Source organism: Motacilla alba, chromosome 4 (genome assembly GCF_015832195.1).
Source record: "Motacilla alba alba isolate MOTALB_02 chromosome 4, Motacilla_alba_V1.0_pri, whole genome shotgun sequence".
NCBI lineage: Eukaryota > Metazoa > Chordata > Aves > Passeriformes > Motacillidae > Motacilla > Motacilla alba.
The window spans coordinates 72,521,234-72,539,676 of record NC_052019.1 but is presented as its reverse complement, the minus strand read 5'-3'; the positions used below and the strand labels follow the sequence as shown (position 1 = coordinate 72,539,676).

At 50.9% G+C, this 18,443-nt stretch overlaps 1 protein-coding gene across 2 annotated transcripts in view; it reads right to left on the bottom strand.

Moving 5' to 3' along the window:
• The window catches only part of BMP3 (bone morphogenetic protein 3), a 67,091-nt gene that overhangs the window by 3,566 nt on the left and 45,082 nt on the right, over window positions 1–18,443 (bottom strand). The window contains exons 1-2 of one of the 2 annotated variants that reach the window (XM_038135857.1): window positions 8,249–9,008; window positions 219–1,117 (exon numbers count right to left, since the gene is read on the bottom strand). In XM_038135857.1, coding sequence (XP_037991785.1) covers window positions 219–1,117; window positions 8,249–8,561 — 1,212 coding nt within the window. In that variant the 5' untranslated portion in view covers window positions 8,562–9,008. Of the gene's footprint in view, window positions 1–218; window positions 1,118–8,248; window positions 9,009–18,443 lie in introns of those variants that run through there. The other variant, XM_038135858.1, reaches the window with a different exon arrangement.

The following is an 18,443-nucleotide window of genomic DNA, read 5'->3' as shown; positions in this document are numbered from 1 at the left end:
GATTCACTTACGTGGCACCCCAACTACGCCCGGCACTGCCCGGAGCTCGAGCTTTCTGCCCTCGGGGCAGCGGTGGGGCTCTGGGCTCCTTTTTTGGCACAACGAGCGCTGCCTACCAAACGGTTTGCCAGGTCTAGCTTGCGTCGCTGGCTGCCTTTTACTGACCTGGCGAACAAAATGCCCAGTTTATGGTAACGGACAGCGAAGAAGCATCCTACCTTTGGAATTGGGAATTGGCATTCTCCCGAGCAGTAATAGGCGTCGAAGGACTTAGGGGAAATAATCCACTCGCTCCAGCCGATGTCTGCAAAATCCACCTTGAGGTAGCGCCGGGCGCAGCTCCTCGGCTCGTTCCACTGCTTCCTCCTCGCCTTCTTCAGCGTCTGCTCATCAAACTGCAGAGTCTGGCTCTTCTGCAGATGACTCTTCCTCTGCTTCTTCTTACTCCTGGCCCTGTCTGCCAGCTGCGGCTGGAAGGTCTCGTAGGGCTTTGCGCCCTCCCCGTACTGGTACTCGGCTCCCGGGAGCTCGTTGTTCTGCAACGGCAACAGGACGTTTGCAGAGCGTTTCCTCCGGTGGTGGCTACTGACGCCGCTCCTCCTGCGGCCTTCCGGCTTGGGAAGGACCCTGGCCAGAGGGTGACGGTGTCCTCGCAGAGTGGAGACAACGCTCTCTGGCTCCGAGATGGCGGAATCGTTGGCGTAAATCAGGATGTAGGGCTCGCAGGAGGAAGACGCTCTTTCCCAGGGATGGTGGCCGGGCAGATCCATTTTAACTCTGATCAGCAGCTCGTTGTTTCGCTTTGCTTCGTGCAGGAGCCGAGTGATGTCCTTCCACTGCCAGGAAAGGACATCCTGGTAAGCAGAGGACACATTGATGAGGAAATGTCCCAGGCTCCGAGTGGGGCTCCCAGCTGAGGGAAAGGTCCAAACTGAAAGACGTATCTGCGTTTCGGGTTTCCCGCGCCGCTGATGAGAACGGCCGCTGGGCTGGGAACAGTTCTGCTCCACATGCAGCAGGTCGCCGATATAATAATACACCGATGCTGACAGGACATTTTCAGACTCCGTGAGTGACGTCAAGTTAAAAACGTACATCTCCTGGCCCTCGGGGCTCCCTAGAAAAAAGAAGTAATCACGTAAGAACATGGGCATCTAAAAATGTCATCCAGAGGGGACACAAGGCTGCTCTGACAGCCTTCTGGCTACGTCAAATACTAATCACACCTTCAGCTTCCCTCTAGAACAATCAGTTACGCTGGGTACATTTAGTCATTGCATCCTGGACGCTTCATCCATTTTCATGCCAGAGTTAGAAGGCATTTACTCATACAGCTGAAGGCAGGCAGACGGTACTAGAGCATCCCCGGTAGCCAAAAGAAAGCCGATCCGAAAGCCAGATTCCAGGGGTCGTGGGTTGGAACACGTGGGAGACTCTAACCCCCGCGAGGTACAACAGCAAGGCTCAAGAGAAAGGTGTAATTTTTCTTTTAAAAATCCCCGTGGGCCGAGGTTATGTCCGTCCTTCAGAGAAAGAGAAATGCAGATCAGAACGTTAGGTGTAAGACCAGGCTGGCAGGGAAAACTCAAATACAGTGTAGCTAAGGTATGGCCTGCAGCCCCGCCCAAAGGGCTGGAAACATCCTGACAAGTTAGGGAAACGAAGGCACGCAGAATTAAATGCTTTTTGAACACCGCGGCATGTGAAAAGCCTCTCCAAAGGGCCAGTCCAAGCAATGGCAAGCACAGAGATGGCCACGGACCAGGGATGACCGGCCACACCGCCCCCACTCTCCACACAAGGCAGAAAGTCCCTTGCCCAGGCAAGTGAAAACACCGTTTCCGGTACTCATCTTTCACAGACGGTGACATTTTGATGAACTGTGTGACATTAAGCGCCTCCAGCCTGCAGCATCCCAATGGCCAGCGCCATTCAGGTAAGTCTGGCAAAAGCCCGGACTCTCCCTGTACTGCCCCATCCCTACCCCAGCAATCCAAGCAGCTTCCTCCTCTTCTGAACATTTTTGTGTCATAGAATTCCAATCCGTACATTAAAAAGGCAGGAACCGGTCCCGCTAGAAAGAAGGAGCCCTTCTCCCCGACTTAGCAGATGCACTGCTTCGTGGAATTTTGGAAAAAAACTCCATGTTTTCTTCGGTGGAACAGGGCCAAAACAGTGGAAAGGCCAAATAACCTAAGGAATCATCTTTGTTCACACATTCAGCCTAATATGACAGCAGAGCGCGTCGGTAACTTTCCAAGCACTGAAAATTCACGTACCGCTCTTACGGATGCCTAGGGAACTAGATTTACCTGGAATTCCATCCTGTTTTTTATTCCTCGAGCCAAAACCAGCCCTTTATTATGCTTGTACTAGGCATACACGAGGATCTGATCTCCGCTCGGTTTGCAACCACCGATGTAATAGGGTTAATACATATTTTGGAAGAACATTGAGTAGATCAGTCTTAGGAGCCAAAATTCATGGCGTCTCACGGGCACGTGTTTAGGAAGTTATTACTGGAATCGCTGCTGTATGTTGAAGGACAAGTTTTGATCTTAATTTTTATTACCAATGCCACTTAAAAATCCTGCCTGTTCTAAACGGGCATATTGTATAGGAAGACAAAGGAAGCGACTTTCGTTCATCAAGAAATTCTGGACGGCATGGGGCGGACACAGAGGCAGTCTATAGTTTTGGTTAAAAGCTAAATTCCAGCCTGCAGCTCCATGCCAAGATGAAGCGCTTGCAGTAGATGGTGCTATTTTCCTACGCAACCTCCTCCAAGCCTCAGCAGCTCTGAGTTCTCCGATCTCTCATCTGCAAAATCACCTCAAAAACAGTTACCAGTGGCCAGCACAGACACCTGTGGATTCACCAGATTCCGCCTCGAGAAACCCGACTGCGTCACCCGGGGTTCCGTCTCCGTTTGGGAGCAGCGGGTTGTGCGACGCCGATACCCGACTCCCGGGTGTGAGCGTTGCGCTGAAATAAGTGTTCCCCGGGGCTAGAAATTACCTTTAAAAATTACAGGCACGCCAAGGAAGATGCAGCTTTAAAATAACTGTAAAAGCGTCTTTTGCTCAGGAAAATTTAATTTCATCGAAACGAGACTTTGTCTTTTGCCTCATAGGACACGCTCTGCTGGACACCATTCCAGGCTGTTTACTCAAACCCAGCTCCTGGCACTGCAGCTCAAGTACCTGTACCTGCTGGATCTTGGGGGCATGGCCCACACTTCCTGGCCTCCCCGCGCCAACCCACAGCTGCAAGGAAGGCCCGTGACTGGCATTAAAAAAGTATTTTTAAGGACGTGCAGTCGGTCTGTGAAGACCGACATCGCTGGCACAAACAGATTCCTGTCACAAGGGGGATTTCAGGCATCAATAGGCTGGAACGAGCCTGCAAACATGTGGTGTGTTTACCTTTATAGAGGATGCCCTGACATTTTTATGGACTGCCAAATCTATCCCACGGGTGAAAAAGGATGCAATAACGAGGACTATTTAGTTATACGGTCACCGTTAGCCATCATTTAAAGGAGGTATTAAAGAGGCGCCCTCGTGCCAGGGCCGGGTTAGGAACGGATCGGCGTTTCCGGCGTAAAACGTTCTTCCCATCGGTTCGCAGCCCACACGCAAAAGTTCACCGGGAGCTGGAAACGGGGACAAGTTGCTCTACAGAAACAGATTTGGCAACCAGATTTTCTCTTTTCTCCCATCTTCCTCTTACTTGGCTGCTGCTTCCTAGTCACCAATTTGTGTTCTCTGCAAAAGGAAAAGCTAGGTTTTCCCTTTTGAAAGGGCACAGGACCTGCTGCCGAACTGGCTTTACCAATTCTTTTAGCAAAGCAGGTAAGATCACAGCAGATAGCAATTTTATATAAAACAGCAGCAAGTCTGCCGCAGATTAAAGCTATCAGCTGCTCAAATAAACAACTCGTGTAGAAACACCAACGCTGCATACCCGGGACCTAACTTACCTGAGGGTTTCATATCATGAAACCCACAAAGCTGCATCAGTGGCCGCTTGATCTCTTTTCTATATATTTTAAGCAGGAGGACCACAGCAGGTGTGAAAACTAAGCACAACATCTAACTCGAAGCTAGCACAAGCCAAGCAAGCTAAGGGGGTACAGCGGACACAAATCCACAGCGGACACAAATCCGGGCAGAAGAGCCCGCCTCGCTCTTCCTCACAGCCACGATTCGTTGCACTTGGGCTGCTGGGGTGAAAAGCAACTCGTGCACAGCCTGTGTGCCACAGCTCCTCACGCTGAAGCAATGCGTTCTAGGAACGGGGACCGGCAGGGAACTGCGGACACGGGTCGCTCACGTGCACGGTGCCGCTGTGAGACACACAGCGACAGAAGCCAGAAGATTCTGTCCTGAGAGGCTGAACCTACAGATCCTGCCCATTTGCCTCAGAGGCTTGCAGATTTGGGCCCAAATCATAGCTTAATGTTCGTCAAGTTCCTGAAAAATAGCAGGATGCTACCGCTGGCATTGTATTTACAGGTGTGCAGCAAAAAAAAAAAGCAAACCCCAAAACCGAAGAAACGCACAGAAGGCAAAAACAAAAGTCTCCTGACTGGATATTTGTAAAGCTCCCGTTGCAAAGAACCCCTGATACTACCGGCGCTCAGAGGGGCCAGCATTCGGCCCGGACTGGTTTCTGCAGGCCGACGGCAGCCGGCGCGCTCCGTTTCCCCCGTTTGCGTGGGCGCCTCGCACCTCAACAAAGGAAAGGCGGGCCTTTGGAAAGGGAGGAGAGCATAGTTCTAAAAACCACAAGAATTGGCCTAGGGGCAGGTGTAATACCTGAAATTACTTGAACTTCAGTCAATAAAAAAGAGTTTAAAGTAATTTCTGAGTGTATCGCTTTACTATAACACCATTAGGAGGACCTTCCAATTACAGTCAGGACTCATTTGCAAGTCGTGTTCCTTAAAAGTGATGCTAGGATTAAAAATGCTTTCAGAAGCAAACCTAATCTGCATTTGAGGCTTTTATCTTTCCGCTCTCTTTGATTTTTTTGCGCTGTATCTGACCTCCAACTCCTGAGCCTGGGCAGCCACCAGCACACCTCCAGAGGCAGTGCTGAGGGTAAGCAGATCTCTGCTCGCGTCTCCCCTTCAGGAGCAGAGAACAGTCGTGTACAGACACTGCTGCAGGGGCAGGACCACAGCTTCAGAGTTCCCTTGTCGGAACTGTCCGAGCGTTCCGCTGTGGCTCACCTTCTTCCTATGTGTCATTTTGAGCCACGATGGACGGAAAACCACTCGCTCCCGTGGCACCCGCAGGTAAAGAACTGGAAAAGGCCTGTCCAAAGCAACACAAGCACTACCAGAGTCATCCCAGAAATGTCCTGCAACAGCGAGAAGAGCTGCTGCAGAAATCACAGGCTGAACATCCCTCGACTCAAATACAGAGAAACAAATTAGAGCAGTTAAGTCCGTGACAGAGAACGGTGCTAAAGTGTAACTAAACACTCTGAGAAAGATGCACATCTTTACTGCACTCCTCATGGATTACGGGCCTGGGGTTTCTTTTCAGCTTTGTCACAGGTTGCTTTTCCTGAGCTCTTCCAGCTGTACAACAATGCTCCCAGATAATTTAGCAAGATTAACAGGAAACAAATTTACCTGAATGACCGCACGAACGTTCATCGAAACCGACGGCCAAAACCCCCAGCCCAAAAAAGCGACCGTCCAGCCTGGTTGTGAAGTCTGGTGCGTGAGAGATTTCAGGGCAGCGTGGGATGGAGGCTTCAAAGAGGTGCCACACGGGGCTGAAGCTCTGGTCCCATGCCCTCAGAGAACTGAGCCGCAGAAAGAGAAACTTGCTTTTAACAGGAATGAGGATGCTTGTTTTGATTGATCAATCTTAGCTGGGTTTTGTTGGCTGCGGGCCGCAGCTGCCACAAGCGACACCACCGTTCTCTGACTCGAAACAAGGATGAGTTTCAACAAATCCTGTGAGCTTTTGGTCTCAGCGCACAACACTCCAGAGTCTCAAAAATTTGTATGCCGGGTTACCTGAGAGATTCGGGAAGGGCCTTTCCCAGGTGCTGCAGAAGAAGCAGAAGCCCCTGCAGAGGAAAAGCAAGGACAGAAAGGTTCCACAGCTACACTCGAGAGCTCAGAAAATTTGTGCTTCAGAAAAGGAAGAGTTTCTCTCCTGAAAATGTCAGACTAAATTGCAAAGTTTAACTGCAAATGAAACCACCGAAAATTTGCTTCCAGACCTCTTGCTGTAGATGGAGGAGACACGGGAAGATTCTTGGGGAACTTCTGCTCCCAGCAGACAAAAAGCTGACTCCTGAAGGGACTGGCAGAGGGACTGGTAAAATATGAAGAGCAATAGAAACGTCACGTATTAAATTAACCGATGCGTCCCATTAAGGACAAGGGGAAGCCGGAGAAGGGAAAGACTGAAATTTGGAGCCAAGGAGTGCAACGGTCAAAGCAGAGGATCTAGAGACAAAGTGCCTTGAAAGGGGAATACTGCTGGATGCGCCATTTTCATGGCAGGCCTTGTCAGGCAGTTGGGCCCAAGGAGAAAAAGCCCTTCCATTGCACCCACTGCCCTGAGGAACATCAAATATAAAGGCTTTCTGGAAACAGACTCTTCTGCCATCAATAAACACACAAAATAAGCTGCTGCTGCCAATGGCAAGAGAAAGACAACAGCTAACTGGTTAAATATTTTGCATAAACACTTATTGAAGTATCAACAATTTCTAAAACTGATTTATTGCTTTGGCACTCGATCTGCGAAAGTATTGGAGGAGGAGGAAAGGGATTAGCAAGCAGTGTGTTTATAGGACTGCTGCCACTCAGCATCAAGTGAGACTACAAATATAATCAGAAAGACCACAGAGATGGGATTTCAACCAACATTCTAGGTTTAGAACGATAAATGGCTTTAATCAGATATCTGTAACAGAGCAAATATTGCTCTGCTAGGATCATTAACAACCTCTTTTTTTTTGGGGGGGTATGTAGTGAATATAATATCTTCCCCTCTTTTGGTAGGCTTAATTCAGTGACAGTCATGCACATGAGACTTCACGAGGCAAACAAGCCACGTTAGAAAGGCAAGAGAGCTCTTCAGTGAGAGCAGCAGCTGGGCAGAGTCCTGCCTCTCCATGCTCCAAACCCAGGGCAATTACTTCTCTAAAGCCTCTCCCGAGGACAGAAATACTTGCAGGGTTGAAACCTAAGACACCACAGCCACTCATTCCTCATTGTATTTGATCTCTGCTCAGAGCTGCCTTAAAAAAGACATTGCTGCTTTTGAAGAAGCAAGGAAGCCTGCCACCCACAGCTCTCTTTCCTAGGACAGGAAGGACCTGAAGCAAGTCACTGCAACTCACAGACAGCTCTCACTTTTACTGATAGATGAATGCTCGGCTGATAGATGCCCGTCTAAGAAAAAGCCACCGGGTTAGTGCACCGGTGTGAAGAAAACTAAGAGACTGGCAAATGGGGCTTCTGTGTGTGCAGCGTGACAGCTGTCCCACACGCAGCAAGGTTTTGGGATGCAGCAGATAAGGGAAGGACATCCCGGCGATGCTCATCTTTGGCTTCTGGCCATTCCATTTAGCCCTTGTGGAGCTCACGTGCACAAAAACCACAAGAGGGAAAGGTTAGGGTCCGCGCCTAGACAGTGACTTATTCTCTTTCTGCTAGGACACGGTTCTTTGGAGATGCTGGCATGTTAAACACATCCCCCTCCCTTAAAGGAAGCGTTTTTACATTTTCACCCATCTACCTGTGCATGCCAGTGTGTAATCGCAGAGAGACGTAAGCGCCCCTGCCGAAGATGCCGAGATGAAGTATTTAGGACACCCAAGTCCTGCTTCAACTGAACTCATCTGCCACTGCATCTGTCAGTAAACCCCAAGCCATGTCACGGCTCCGCCAGGCGCAGATCAGCCCTTGGCTCCAACAGCAGCTACACGTGCACAACACCACTAACAAACGGGGGACTCCGGAGAAGATCCGCTAATTAATCCACCTCCCTCGCGCTGCACTCAGCCATCGTGATGACAGCGATGCTTGAAGCAGAACAGAAGCGGTAAGGCAATAATTAAAGTACAGGGCATAACCTAATACACGACAGTCCCCGCAGGAAGCGATACTCCTCCTATTCTCTCATTTCTTCCCTCCACCGAGCTCTCCGGGCCCCACCCCAGCGATGCTGCGAACCCGCGGGGCTGCCCCCTCTCCGCAGCGCGCACTCACCTGCGGGCAGCGGGCGGAAGCCGCGCACCGTGTTGCCCCGGCGCAGCCACGGCCCGGCTGGTGTCGGCGGGTCGCGGTACTGCTCGTAGAGCCGCAGCATGTGCTCCGCCACTCTGTCGGCCGCCGCCGCCCGCCCGGGCCGCCGCTGCCCCGCGCCGTCGTCACCTGCCCGGGCGCGGCCGCCGCGCACGGCCCCCGGCGCTGCCCGGCGCCGCAGCCCCAGCCGGCGCGGCCGCAGCGCGTCGCCCAGAGCCAGGCACAGGCAGCCCCATCCCAGGCACAGGCACAACACCCAGCGGGCCGACGCCGCCATCCCGCCCCTCCGTCGCGAAAGGGCGCGCTGGGGCCAGGCGAGCCCGGGACTGCGCGGAAAGCGCGCTCGGGGCGTTCTCCTCCTGGCGAAGGAAAGAAGGGGGAAAGGAAAAAAGGGGGAAAGGAGAAAAAAAAACCCGACAAAAAGCGGGGCGGAGGAAAGCTCCGCGATCTGGACCGCCCTCCCTCGGCGGCGGGGAGCGAGGGGTTTTCTTGCCAGCCGCGCAGGTTGCTGTCGGGGCAGAGGCGGCGGCGCTGCTCCCGGCACTCGCTGTCCGCTCCCGCTCCGCGCAGAGAGCGGGGAAGCGCGGCGATCGCCCCGGCCGCCCTCGCTCCGGCGGGGGCAAGTGCGGGGAGCCGCCACCCCGGGGGAGCGCAGCCACGGGACGGGACGGAGGGAGGGGATGCTCTGGAAACTCCATCCCCCTGGGCGGACGGCGATCGGGGCGGAGGGACGGTCCCCTGCCCGCCTCCACCCAGCCCCTCCCAACGGCCGTACAATAACGTGATCGCATAAAAAAAAATAAAAAGAAAAAATTCACGAGTAGTAGGGCATTCACGCTTCTCCCCTGGAAAGTCTCAAGGCTTGGCTGGGAGCGAAGCGCAGTCCACCGCTGGCAGGCGGCAGCGATGCTCACCGGGTTGTGCTGGGGTTCTGCCTCCATCTCCTGAGTACCCCCCACGCTCGGGGACCCTCAGCTTCCTCCAACCCGGCCGGGACTGGCAGAGGTGCCCTCAGCAGCCTGGAGCCCGTGGGAGGAGACGCGCACCTAGAGAAATCCTCCACTACAGCGGGGCACGGCACGGTGTTCCTTGCTCGGCTGAGACGATTCCACGTGCCTCAGGCATTTGCTGTCTTTCAGCACCAAAGGACAGAAATGTCTCACCGGCCCCTGCCGGTGCGGTGTCACGGTTTGTAAGCGTGCTGCTTCCCAAGATCAGCTTGGTTTCTAAGCTGAAGAAGGCAGATAATAAGATTGGCCTACAGACCGGCACACGGAGCTTACCACATAGCATTTTCAGCACGGGGCATTCGGGTTTACCACGGGCTACAGCAAGTCCAGCCCCAAATAGAACACTACCACACTTGATGTACTGCCTCTAAAATTACACTGAAATTAGGATCGGTAACAAGCACTCTTATGCAGTTGTACAAGCCCATCGGTAACTACCAGAGGCAAGTGCCCACCGGCAGGTAGGGAGGAAAATGAAGATGCTCAAGAGCACAACAATGATTTTGATATGCTCCCGCACTGGAAGGCTCAGATACAACCCATGGCAGCGACTCATCTTCCAACAGTGCTGAGGCACCGAAGCTGTCACGTGCATCTCCGAATCCTATCCACAGATGTGGAAACACACACCACATCACTATCCGTGCAAGTAGTACCATTACCTCTACTTCTCACTAGGTAAGAAACGCACATTAAATGCAATGTAAAAGCTAACCATACAAGTAAACATAATTAATAAGCTCATAATTAAAACATTAAGGAACAATTGCTTTTTTTTGGACACAAGTGATAAAACCAATGCGGATCTGTGCAGAAAGAAAACAAAATTATTTAAACAGATGGCTAAAAAATTCACCATAAGCAGCAGTCCCTGGCTTATACCCATGGCAGAACAGTCAATCCCAAAGAAGAACCTCTATGCAACCGGAAACTACCATTTCAGGATAACTTCAGGATCTCAGTTTTTTCCTACTGTTGAAAGAAGCAACGCAAAAAAAAAAAAAAAAAAAAACAAAAAAAAAACCCAAGCAACAACACACCACGAGTCTAAATAAAAACTGCCATAACTGAATCCTGTCCTACACCTACAGCACCAAGCCATTTGATGCAAGATGTCATCTTTTGCACATCTCCAACACATCCTCTGAGCAGCTTCCTGACTTTTGAGATCAGGCCACTGTAAATCCAGAATTACCTGAGTTGAAAAAAATGTAAATAAACCCTCAGAGACACTGTGTATCTGTAACACCGTTCTCAAGCAAAAGGGAATTACACAAGAACTGCTTTTAGTTCAACATGGAAGCTCAAGCATCCTGTGGCTGAGCTTTTATTTAAAACCCTTTGAGTGTTAGCAGAAAGCCCTGTTTATGCAAAATTAAACCCAAATTCGGTTCCCAAAACCTCACCCCAGCACTTGATTGCTGCTAAATGTCTAAAATAGAAAGTTAGCCCTATACAAGCCTGTTACAGCTAGCAAGGAGAAAGAAAGAGGACACTGCGTGTGAAACAGAAAGGAAAAAGTGACTTCTCAGGGCGTTAGGAGCGTTCTCTGAATCCCCCTTTTCAAACAGCCGCCGGAGGCACACACAGGGTTTCAAAATCCCCTCGCTTCATGGGCTGTCCCTGTGACGTATCAGGACACTCATTACACAGAGTTCTGAAGCTTGCAAAGTTTAAGAATATCCCCCACTCCATGAGATTTTTAAATGCCAGAGCCTTGTGAGTGTACCATCCAAACCAAAACAAACCAAACCAAGTCGAGAGCTCCTCTCCAGAGCCGACAAAATCTCACACCTGACCTCCAATGGAACAGTGCTTCTGCACCCCTCTGCTATTCCTTTTCTGCTTCTTCCACATAAGTGCTGCAAACCAGTTATCCAGACATATCCTGCCCTCCAGATACAGCCAGCACAACTCCAGGCCCTATTGGGCCCGAGCAGCTCCATCCTGATCACCAGTCTCCAGCCTGTGCAGTAACCTGGCCTTTTCATTCCTTAGCCCCTGGCAGAGAGCAGGCTTCAATACAAATTATGTTTACTTAAATGGTGAGCAAGTCCTGTGCCATCATCAGGGCCAGCCTCACCACCCTCCAGCAGCCCTTTCAAATGTGCTATTTCAAACCTCCACCAAAACTTCAAGGTTTATCACTTTCTCAGAGCTTGCCACAGAGTAACTTTGCAGTGATTTGTTCCCTTTACACAAGCACTCGGAAGTCCCAGGGAACAGGAAACCACAAATACTCCTTCTAGAGGAAATGAAATAATTACATATTTGCATAACAAAGTGATATTAGCAAAATCTGTTCCGCATGTGAAGGCTAACCCGGCACTCGTGCTGCTGTTTGCCTGGCTCTCAGCTGCTGCAGAGCTCACCCAGCACAGCAACCTCTGCCGCTGTGGCTCCCACGTCCAGCTCTCCTGGCTGTCATCTGGAGAATTCCCCGCTGCAGCTCCGCCTCGGCTGCCTCGCACCAGCCCTCTGCACATCTGTTCGGCTGTCTCAGAAGGGCTTCTGCTGTGGCAGGGCTCCTGACAGCGACTCTTTGGGTCAGTGACACTAGCTCTGCCCCAGCGGTGTGTTCCCAGCCCCACAAGGCCACCTCCACTCTTACCAAACCCCAACCCCTGGTTAAGGTGTGCTGTCCTGCATCCAGGGATCTTGTCTCGTCTCCCTGGGGTCATCTGCTCTACAGGACCACCGCGCCCTGGTCCGTACCCTTTCCTTGCATCCCTGACACGCGCACGTTCCAGAGACGCCAGGTACAAATGAGAACGCTGAGCAGCTTGTCATCCAGCACTGCCCGGAGCCACGGCACCCATCCAGCATTGCCCGGAGCCACGGCACCCATCCAGCACTGCCCGGAGCCACGGCACTCATCCAGCAACGCTCCGAACCATGCTCGATGGACCTCAACGTCCCACGCTGGCTCTGCCATTATTGGAAACAAGGAGGCAGGTGCTCCTTGTCACGTTCCTGCTCATGGCCCCAGAGATGTACACAGGGAACAGTCTCGCACGAGGCAGGCCGAGGCGGGAAGCCTCGAGCAAACCCCCTCGTACGCAGCCATTGCCCATATCCCACGTGCCGGCTTTTCCAGGCTCGCCAGCTGGGCTGGGTGTTTGCTCAGGTGGCCAGCAGCAGCCTTCCCCCCGGAGGGGCCCTGCGGCAGAACTTCATCTCTCGGGCCCCGGGATCACACGTTTCAATCGGCACAGAGAAGTTTTGCTGCAAGACCTGTAAGAACTCTGCCTGGAGGCGAGCTGGGATAAAGCACGCCTTGAGCGAACAACGGCCAAGGAGCAAGAACGACGTTCCCCTTCCGTGCAAAGCCGTGTTCTGTACACACGGCTCATCTGCGTGGCCGCAGTCCGTTCGGCACCTGTGTTTTTGTTTTCTTTGCGGTGGGAACTGTGGCTTGGCCTGCACTGCTTGTCCCTGCCTGCCTCGCAGAGAGCTGCCCAAAGGTTTTAGTCATCTGTAATCTGATTTCTGTGTGGGGGGAAATGGAGTTAAGGGTACGGTTTCCCCAGCTGCCTCTTTCACAGAGGGCCGAGGGGAGAACATCTAATGACCAAACATTTTCTACTAAATAATAACAACTCTGCTGTGAATGTGCCGGTGGCCCAGCAGAACGAAGCTCTTCGGGACCAACCTCCCGCTACTTTCCAGCTTCACTCTATGATCCAAAACTACCACCACAACAACAGATTCCCATGTTGTTGCAAGACCAAAGATCCAGATGCCACATAAAAAACCCCGAAATTATTATCTTGGTGGGGTGCTGAAGAAATAGAAAAGAACTGCAAACATATACAGGCTAATATAACCATGCACACAGTTCAGATGTGCCGGAAAAAGACCTGCCCACCGGTACAAAATCTAGATTTCTAGGCATCCACTTGCCCATCAGTGCCCAAAATCAGTTCCCTTAAGGCAGCGCGCAAACCCGGTACCTGCAGTAAATGTCACAATCGGAAACAACACCAGAATCTCCTTTGGGAAAAAAACTTGGACGCTTCCATGCACCTTATGTTTACAGCGAGAAGTAGTTTTGGGCTGGACATTTGGGCTTTCATTTGTTTCTGCTAAGAAGCCACGAGGCCTAAGAATATACACAAGGAGCTTTCGTGTGGTTATCAGTCCTTGGAATGCTCCTCTCTTGATTACCGTGCGTTTCGCGTGCCCGCTTCGCTCGGCTCTGATCGGGGCTGAACAGTGACAAGAGCTTGGGAACAACACCCAGTGATGTTTCAGGGAAACGGAGTGTAAGGCTGCTAAGTTACTTTCTTATGCTCTGTCCTGTTTGTCTGGGAAAACCAACCTTTCCTTTAGAATGCAAGCCAGACCACAGAAGGGTCTGGGGACAGATTTCCACTTAGGGCAGAGGCCAGAACTTCCTCCAGCTAGTACTGGCAAAGGATTATGGCACGTCACTTGGGAGCTTCCGTTTTGTGGTAACGCTCAGGGGTCCTCGGCTTCTGATGTCAGAAGGGACACAACACCGGGAGGGCAGCTGGCATGCAGGCACAGGTGGGCCGGGAAGCGGATGGGTTTCCCGAGCAGTCGGCAGTCCTGTGCGTGACTCCTGACTACCTTTCCTTCGTGGCAGCTCACATTTTGAACATCCTATAAGACACGGATGATTTTCATAAAAATACTTCCCTTTTACTAATGACATCTAAGGATGAGCAGCGAAATGATTAATCACAAGACATTTACGTAGAATGGAAAATTAACTGGCATTACAAGGGAGAAAAGATCAATAATCCAAAATAAGGGGAAGCACAGCAATATTGAACAAGAACTTTTTACTGAAACGCTGTTTTGTATGCGATCAAATTACTTGCAGATCTCTGCTGCAGTACGGGAGATGAGTAGATTCAGCTCGGGGTACTGAGGAATTTTTCAACCAAATGTTTATTCCAAGACCCTGATTGCTCAGACCTCACCAAGGATGTGGGAAGTGCAGTTGCATACCCATTCTTTAATGGGTATGGATCTTTAATTACTGACATAGCTTAGACAGCAGTGCTTGGAAAATGCAGCCACAAAAGCCAGTAATCGCAGACCCACCCTGAGCTCAACAGGGGCTGTTCTCTGCCTCTTCCTGCTCCTCCCTCTCCTTACAATTTTAGAGATGCCAGGTCTTTTCCAAATAACAGTTTTGGAAGTTTTTCCAAGGAGTTAAAGCAGATGTCCCCCCCCACCGATTAGTTCTGTTTCCTGCAAGTCAATCGCCAAGAAACAGCCTCTGGCCTCCTGGGTGCAGGCACGGGCACGGGCTCTCTCTTGCAGGGGCCGGGGCTGTGCCCTGCCAAGCGTCTGGCACCAACTCTGCCTTTGGGAAGAGGTGGCTCTCCAGAGAAACCCTCACCTTGTCTGCCGCAGCCTCAGCTGTACCTGCAGCAGCTGGCACCACGAGTAACAGCGGCACTGACCGCCGCTGTGCACAAGGAATTTACCAGAGTTCTCGCTAGGACACGGCCGGCAGCTGAAGAAGGCACTGGTTTTGCCATTCAGCCATCCACTCAAAAATCGGGACGTGCCAGAAGTCAGCCACAGCTATTTCCTGGTGGAACTCAAAGGGAAAGCGGTTGCCCGGACACCTGTGTGTGGCAGCAATCACAGGAGCAGCCCGGGAGCAGCACACAGGCCTCTGGCTGATGCCCAGACAGCAAAACAAACAATACAGGGAGGGCAGGATAGCATATTCTCTAAGTCACAACTCTTTCTCCCCTAAGATTTTAGTCATCTGTAGTTTCCATTTCCCTACTGCAAATTTATACGGTTAGTGTCTCCAAAGCTGTAAAACGCCCATCTTTCCTCAGAAGAGATTTGATCTTTCTTATGAGATTGAGGTTGAAAATGTAAAAAGGAGAGAAATTTAAAGACAAATGTAGAATTTGCTGTATTTAAAGACAAGCCAGATGTGGAACCATACATGTCCAAATTAAACATTTACAGAGTCGGCAGCAATGGATTTCACTTCTCACGCATGCAAACGTAGACTCCGAATGTACTCTCTACTTCCTACCTATGCATCTATCCAACATTTATCTTGCTTCCTGTTGCTTTTTGCATTCCTAGGGATTATCCCCTGGACTCCTGCATGGCACCTCCTCACATCAGCACAGCGACCTGTTTTCACCTCCAAAAGATGCGAAGACTGTGACAAAAATCCTGGATGCCCAATGAGAGACAGCAACACGCGTGATCAGGAGACTGAAAACCTTCAAAAATCAGGGCACGCTACCTGTGAGCGCCGACATCAAGTCTCATACACGGGGACCGCCGTTAAGCAAGGAGAATACAGAGCCACATGTAAATGTTGAGAAGATATTTCTCCCCCTTATGGCTCCAGCCACGGGCTGGGAGCAACAGCAGCCTTCCCTGGCTTGGCTCTCATCCGGCTTCCCGGTTTCACCCCTTTGTCACCCATTTCCCCGAACCGTGCCCCAGAAGCCGGTAGATCACAGTGACAGCCGTCACCAGGTACGCGCTGTCTGTCGCACGTGAGCTGCTCCTGTCACCGACGGGCACCCACGGAGCATCCCACGCCTTCCAGAGGCTTTGGGCTGGACCCCGGGGTTACCACCCCTCTCCCCTGCATGGGGTCACTGCTGCTTTTGTGCTCCACAGGCACAGCTGGAGCTCCGTTCGGCTCCCACTGCCTCCTCTCTCTCCACCGTGGCCTGGATGTGTGGGGCTACAGCAGATCTCCTCACTGCTCTTAAACCCACAAGGAAGAGCAGAGAAGGGAGAAGTTGCCTTCTGCCCCATGCTTGGCATGGCTCGCTGGCCATGACTCGGCCTACAGGTCCTTACAGACTACCAGATTGTATCTCTGGATACACCCGAGAACACAAGGGGAGGGAATTCCAATCCCAGCCAGAGACTGCCTGCCAAGTGCTCGCCCACTTGCAGCGAGCAGACCACAGCAGCAGTGCGAGAGGAGCAGGGCAGAAGCAACGGGATGGTTCCTGTGATAACCATGCCCAACGCGCCGTTCCCGAGCGCCCACGGGTCCCGACCGGACCGCCCCGCTCAGCCCGATGCGTGCTGTGCCCAAAGTAAATGAGTTTCACTGCTGATCAGATAAAGGAGGGACTTCGCTTCATTAGTCCAGGGGGAAATCTAGAGGCCAGGTGCTGCAGTAGAACGGCTCCTTGCCCCGCTCTGGTTTAGAAAACAACACACACGTAAGAATAACAGAAAACGCCGCAGTCACAAGTGAAACCCGAGGACACAACAGCACCCAGCTCGCAGTTTCACTAATAGCACACCTAGCACGCTGCTAGGAAAACCCATAACCCAGGCACTTCACACAAAACCCAAAGAGTACCATCCCACTGCGAGACATTCCCTCCGTTCTTCTTCATTAGGAGGGGCGTCCCAAGTACGGTCGATCAGACAAGGGAACCCCAACTTTGCCTTTTGCTATGCGGCTTCATTCCAAACCCTTTTTTTGCTACGGTTTGATAAAGTGAACATTCTCCATTTTCTTTGAACAAACTGTACTACACTTGTTTCTCATCAGATTACATAAATTAGCCGAGAGGGAATGGATTCAATTACAGCCCAGATTCCAGACCTCTTAAGAACTGACTGCCTAACACATTCCTTTCATTTAACAAACTGGAACCAAATGAGGATTATCTCATATAAATAATACTCCCTCGATAGGGAGATGCAGTAAAATGGCAAAAATACTCAGAGGAACCACGCAGATCAAATACAAGAGCCTCTGATATTACCCTCTGGATTTGAAGTATGAACATCACATAAACTTCATTGTTCAGTATTTTTGCTTTGTATTGGGAACAAGAATTGGATTCAAAGACTTCGACTTAAGACCAAGTCTCACATCTTTTGACAGACTCAGACAGCCAAGGAAAAAATGCATTTCAGCAAAGTATGAAAAGATAATTCGATATCTCTGCACACCATACAAACCTCTCCCGAAAAGTCCAAGATTTACAGTCTCACAAGCGACTCAGAGTGATCGTGACCAAGAGTAAGGGCTTTTACAGCGCTCAGAAGCGAGGCAGTTTCCCAGACACTCGCTCTTTAGGGAGGCAGCATTGTAGAACAACTGAACCTGCTAGGGCAGCTCTTGGGAACAACCCATCCTGACAGGAACACTCACCCAGCCTTTCAGCCCGAGCACCACACAAGCCATCTCTAGTAAGGATTGTTTTGTATATTCCTGAATGCATAAGCAGCAGGGGAAGAAAATTGCAAGGAAAAGACTTTGATTCGGAGCTCAGTAAAGGACTCAAAGCTGAAGGCACAAAGTCATGCAGGGTGTTGATTATCCCATTAGCAAACGGTGCTCTGGACACATTTTGAAGGACCTGGTTAGAACCCAGAGGCAGATTACCCGTAAGCAAATGCTTTTTAGATTGCTAAAGAACGGCTGAAGACAGTTTTGATGTCAGCCCATGCAATTACAACTTGTCTAATCCTCCAGCTGTATTTAACCTGGCACGCAACTACAAATCCCAGATTCAGCAGGTAAGCCTCGCACATAAGACTGGATCCAAGAAACAGGATGTTTTTACCCACTCAGTGAAAAGGTTTCCAGGGGACACGGCAAGTTCTCTGCCAACACGAATCTTTAAATCGGTACAGTACTAGCCAAGCCTTTCTTCCTGGGCTTCTTCATACCTGTCCCTCTGTGTGTCCAAAAGCTTCCTCAGTATTTTAGGAACCTCAGTAACTACTGTGCACTCACAGACACATAAATAAAGCAAACAAGGTGTCCTGGCACTTAGTCTGAACGTCCCTTTATGTTCAGTGGGAAGGGTAAAAATGGAGTTTTGCACGTGCTGCATTTCACCGATAAAACCCCAGACACGGGAGATGCTCTACTCCCCCTTCCTCCGTTTCTTCTAGGAAAGAAGTTAAATGAAACATCACCCGAAGCTACATTCCTCCTCTAGAAGGGATGAACGTGCTGACCTGCCCATTGAGTTTGCAGTGTGCCCTAGTTTATACCCAGGGAATGGTAAAAGCGGTCGAAGCATACATGACACATGAGACTTCTTCCACTCACAGCAACCAGGACTAAGCATAGCTACTGAGTACAAAGGGGACATTTCCCCTTTGATGGATACGACAACAAGAATTTTAAAAGCCTTCTTTCATTA